Consider the following 5036-nt stretch of genomic DNA (forward strand, 5'->3'; position numbering starts at 1 on the left):
ACACACACACACACACACACACACACACACACACACACACACACACACACACACACACACCCTCACCAAGGAAATGACACATTTTTTAAGCAAATTGTTCTGAGGCAAAGCTCTGACCGCGGATGTCCATTAGACATCCATTACGCACCAAGTGGCAGATGAAAGGCTGACATGTGATTGATCARTACAGCTCGTTGTCAGTAATAATCTGGGCGAGGTCAAAAACACACGGCTGTTTATTCTTCAGTCTCACTCAGGAGCTCAGCAAGGACGGAGGAGCTGCTACTGATGGAGGTAAGAACTGCTGACATCTTCAGAAAATTCTTGATTTTACTTTAAACGCAGCCTGACACGTTTGTAATGGCAGGAAAACAGTGCATTTAATGTTTAAATATTGAAAAAAAATGTTTTTGTGTAAGATGGGAATGAGTTTTTATTGTTTGCTGCAGGCCTCAAAGGAAGCGATGTCTGACTTGGAGAGTGGTATGGCCACTATTGTTAAGGTTTTCCATAAATACTCTGGTCATAAGTGTAAACTGAGGAAAGCAGAGCTTAAAGAGCTCATCAACAATGAGATGAATCATTTCATCATGGTGGGTCCTGGACCAGCATGTGTCCTTTTTCTGCTTGACCTGAGAGATCAGTGAGAAAACTGGAYGTTACAAAATTCTTAGTACAGAAATGTAATCTTGTTTCTACGTCTTTTCATCCTATTTTCCTCCTCCAACAGAAAATCCATGAGAATGAGATTCTGGATCAGCTGTTTTCTGACCTCGACCAGAACGGAGATCTGGAGATCGACTTCCAGGAGTTCGTCACCCTGATCGCCATGGTCACCTCGGCGTGCCATGAGTTCTTCTCCCCGAGCCACCACGATAATTAATCAGCTGCATGTTTAAAATGTGAGGAAGACAGAAACAGCTTGCTTTTGGTTGATCTTTTCGGCTGTGTGAGGGATTTTTGTGAGAACTGAACCTTGATGGGTCGCTGAATCAACTTATTCATTCATTTAATCATTTTCCATGGCTCCCCTTCATCAGGTTGGAGGGCCACAGCCTGTCCCATTTACTGAATAAAATAAATGTTCAGGGTTCCTAAAGCGTGGTACAAAAGTTTTTTTGGTACACAAAGAAGAAACTTTGATATAATCCCATGCATAAAATCAGCTGAAATATTATTGTTTAAGATAAACTGAGTAACGTTTTAAAGTTTTGCTGGAACATTTTATTTATGCTGTTAGCATGTAGTTGTGTGCTTTATGTACTTGTACTGTAGGTGTGTATAGTTTAAGTAGTGTGTATGTATATTCAGAAATTTTATAGGAACTTTTTTTTTATCAGCCATGATGGCTGTACCTGAGAAACTCGACAACAGCAACCTGCAACTTGTGCTACAACATCTGTGCTGACGTATAATTTACATTTTGAATGCCCAAAATAGAATTAAAAAATGACTAAAATACACAAAGTGTTGTGGAAGCATTATGTGAAGTGTGCCTCTCTGTTTAAGCTGGTTCTTTAATGCAGTTTACAAATTCAAGTCAGAGACTTCAGGGTTTTCTGAGAATTTTTGAAGTGGTCTGTTGAATTGTTTTCAACAGACCACTATGTCTTCTGCTAAAGTAATCTATTTTTCTAACCTCATTACAACCATTAGGCACAATTCTAAAGTTCTAATTAACACTGTGTCACAACTCACTGAGGGCAAATTAACCACGTGTAATTCTTGTTTAACAGCTCATGATTTTCTGATGTTCGTTCCTGATCGAGCTGATACACTGAGAAGTCAGATGACTCACTCCACAAGTGGTTCATCTGACTGTCTTGTTGCTCCACCTGCTGTTATCGCCCAAGGGTTTTCTCATTTTGAGCCTATTTCTCTGTCAAGTTTAACTAAGGTTGTCAACACAGCTTGATGCACAACCTGTCCTTTAGATCTTTACCTGCTTGGGCTATTAAGGACTTAGGTCTTAGGACCTTCCATTTTGGTTTTACTAAATACTTCTTTGACTACTGGAGTTTTCCCTGCTTGTTTTAAATCAGCTATGGTAGTATCCATCTTAAAGAAGCCTGGGCTGGATATTGACTCTGTTGCTAATTATAGACCCATATTTCAACTATCTTTGGTCCTTGAAAAGGTTGTCTCCCAGCAGCTAATTAGTTATCTGTCTGCTAATAATTTGTTTGAGTCATCAGTCTGCTTTTAGATCTAACCACTCAACTGAAACTGCTTTAACTAAAGTGGTCAATGATCTACTGATAAATGCTGACAATAACTGTCCCTCAGCAGCACTATTGTTGTTAGACCAAAGTGCTGTGTTTGACACTGTGGGTCACTGTATTTTATTGGATAGACTTGAACACTTTACTGGAATCACGGGAAAAGTACTTTCATGACTGAAATCGAATTTGTCTGGGAGATCTCTGACTGTTACTTTCAATAATGAGCTGTCTGCGACCGGCGCTGTGAAGCACGGGGTTCCTCAAGGTTCTGTGCTCGGCTCCCTGCTCTTCTCACTTTATCTTTTGCCTATTGGTCTTCTCCTGCATTCATTTAAAGTAACTTTTCACTGTTATGCTGACGATCTACAGATGCCCTTCTCTGTTGGAAACTGTGTCAACTTGATTAAGCTGGAGGCCTGTTTATCAGCAATTAGGGGTTGGCTATCTAACAATTTTCTGCTTCTCAATATTGACAAGACTGATTTAATGGTTATTGGACCTCAGAAGTCACATGGCTTGTCCCAGGTTTTTACACTGAAAATTGACAATCAGGTCATCAACTGTCGGGAAAACGTCAGAAACCTGGGTGTGTGGTTCGATCCTGTGCTTTCTTTTGAGTTTCACTTAAAGGAAGTTACAAGATCTGCCTTTTATCATCTTAGGAACATCGCCAAAATCCGACACTTTCTTTTATTTTAGTAATTATGCTACAATCTGGCTCATTTACAGTCTATACAGAAGTATAAGAATGTTCATTAATGTGCACTGTCCTGATTAAATAAATAAACAAATAATATTTGATAATGCTGAGATCCTTATCCATGCATTTGTGACTTCACGCATTGACTATTTCTCGACTATTTCATAGACTATTTTATGTTTTCAGTAATCAATATCTTACATGCTGTCATAGTCTGTGTTTATTTTGCTTTGGTTTTCCTAGAGTTTCAGTGTGTCCCGTGTTTCTCTGCTCAGCTGCCCCACCCTTGCACACCTGATTGCCCTTGTGTTTCCTCCAGGTGTTTCTAGTTTGTCCTCATTAGTTTACCTTTATATTCGGTGTCCTGTCTTCAGTCTGTGTCTGATCATTGAGCTGTGTTGTCCAGCCTGTTCGGTCCCTGTGTGTTTTTGAAGTCTTGAGCCACGTCAAAGTTTTTGTAAGTCTTTTAGCTGCCTCATCAGCGTCTTTTGTTAATAAAACCTTTTTTTGCAAGTTCTAAGTTTTATCTGTGCCCTGGGTGATCTCCTACGTCTGAATTTGACACATGCAGTAGAAAGAGTTGTTTTATAAGCTTGTAAAGGATTATTTTTTAATATAATTAGTCCTCGTTTTGGCTACCCATAAGCCTAGCTTGGAGCCTAGTTCAGCGTTTTATGACCACTGCCCTCCAGTTTCAAACTGTATTTGCCTGGTGACCGATGTCTTAATTAGCTGTACACATGTGTGTCCTCAGCTGGGACGTTCTGTCCTGCTAGTATCATCAGTTGTAGGAAGTATATGGATGTAACTCATRTATGTATGAAATTATTCACAAACAGGTTTAACTTATAGAATCTGGAGAACAAATGTATTTTATGAGACAAAAAAACATCCATCCATCTTCTTTAGGTACACCCTGGTCACAAGGACACACAGAGACAAATGAGACAATCATTCACTCTCTCACTCACCCCCGGAGGCAATTTAGTTACCAACAGTGTTCCTTTTGGTCTGTTCCGAATAAACAGGAATCCACTGGATTTCTTGTTAAAACTTTATTTTCAATCTTCTGACTCCAATCAGGTTCATACAGCACTCAGCAGCACAGGCCTCAGTAAGACCTTGGGCTGAACCAAAACACAGCACAGGAGCCCTGCTCTAAAGCAGAGACTCTGCCAAACACTGACAACTTCTTCTTACTATGATAATGAATTGACCGTATAATCTACWTCTCTTCATGGTTAAATCCCTGGAGGTGTTACCTTTTACGTCAGACGTAGAACGTAACTCAATTTCGTTTAGGCTAAAGAAAGAACACATGATAAGACACACACCAACTCTTTGTCTGCTTTAACTTTAAGGCTGAAATGATCAGAGAGTATAAAATACAATACTGCATCTAACATTCAATTAATCAGTTACAAAATTTCCTTCAGAAGGAAACTGAAGTACCTGGAGAAAACCCACATTTGCATGGAGAGAACATGCRAACTTTTGTGCATCAAACATTCTTACACCTGTTGATGAGTACAAACTAATGGTAACTGTTAGAAGGTTTTCTTAATGAAGGATGGAGTCACTGGGTTTGGGTTCTTTAGCTCCTTCTTGCAGCAGGAAGACAGGTCAGGAGGCCGTGTTATTTTTGTTTTTGATTTTGTTTTAATATCGCTGCTTTTATTACACTGGGTTCTGTATTCATGATTAAATGCAGCAAAAATAAACCAATTGAAAAGTAACGGATCTTTGTAATATTTGGTTTAATTACATAATGACTTTAATTGCTGGATATTCGRCCCCTCAGCTCTTTGYCTGCAGTGGCCCCCAGAGCAATTTAGTTGAATAGCCCCGGCCTAATGCACAACTTTAAAAGTTTTAGTAATACTGCAAATTTGACAAAAATTATACATTTTAATGACAGTAAGCTAACATTTATGACTTTAAACTGCAGGTGTAATAACTTTCCTTCCTGACTGCTAATGAACCTGTAAAGCACTTTATCTGGGGGTTAGTGGGTCCCCCATTGCCCGACTGCAAAGGATTCAACATTTAGATCACGTGTCAAACACAAGGCCCGTGGGCCGGTGACTCCCGTGTGGCCCGCCAGGGGGACACCC

The 5036-nt window shown here is 39.7% G+C and overlaps 2 protein-coding genes across 3 annotated transcripts in view; one reads left to right on the forward strand and one right to left on the reverse strand.

The window, feature by feature from the left end:
- Positions 1 to 5036, reverse strand: part of inpp1 (inositol polyphosphate-1-phosphatase) — a 12735-nt gene that overhangs the window by 6613 nt on the left and 1086 nt on the right. The gene's annotated exons all lie outside the window — the stretch shown is intronic.
- LOC106513289 (protein S100-B) lies at positions 15 to 3026 on the forward strand. 2 transcript variants are annotated; one of them, XM_014002036.1, is made up of 3 exons: positions 15 to 294; positions 450 to 593; positions 731 to 3026. In XM_014002036.1, the coding sequence occupies exons 1-3, from the start codon at positions 289 to 291 to the stop codon at positions 881 to 883; spliced, it is 303 nt and encodes a 100-aa protein (XP_013857490.1). In that variant the 5' UTR covers positions 15 to 288; the 3' UTR covers positions 884 to 3026. The 2 variants fall into 2 exon arrangements, with proteins under 2 accessions (XP_013857490.1, XP_013857489.1); XM_014002035.1 differs by having other exon boundaries at positions 15 to 593.

This window comes from Austrofundulus limnaeus, unplaced genomic scaffold, assembly GCF_001266775.1.
Source record: "Austrofundulus limnaeus strain Quisiro unplaced genomic scaffold, Austrofundulus_limnaeus-1.0 Scaffold11, whole genome shotgun sequence".
NCBI classification, from domain to species: domain Eukaryota; kingdom Metazoa; phylum Chordata; class Actinopteri; order Cyprinodontiformes; family Rivulidae; genus Austrofundulus; species Austrofundulus limnaeus.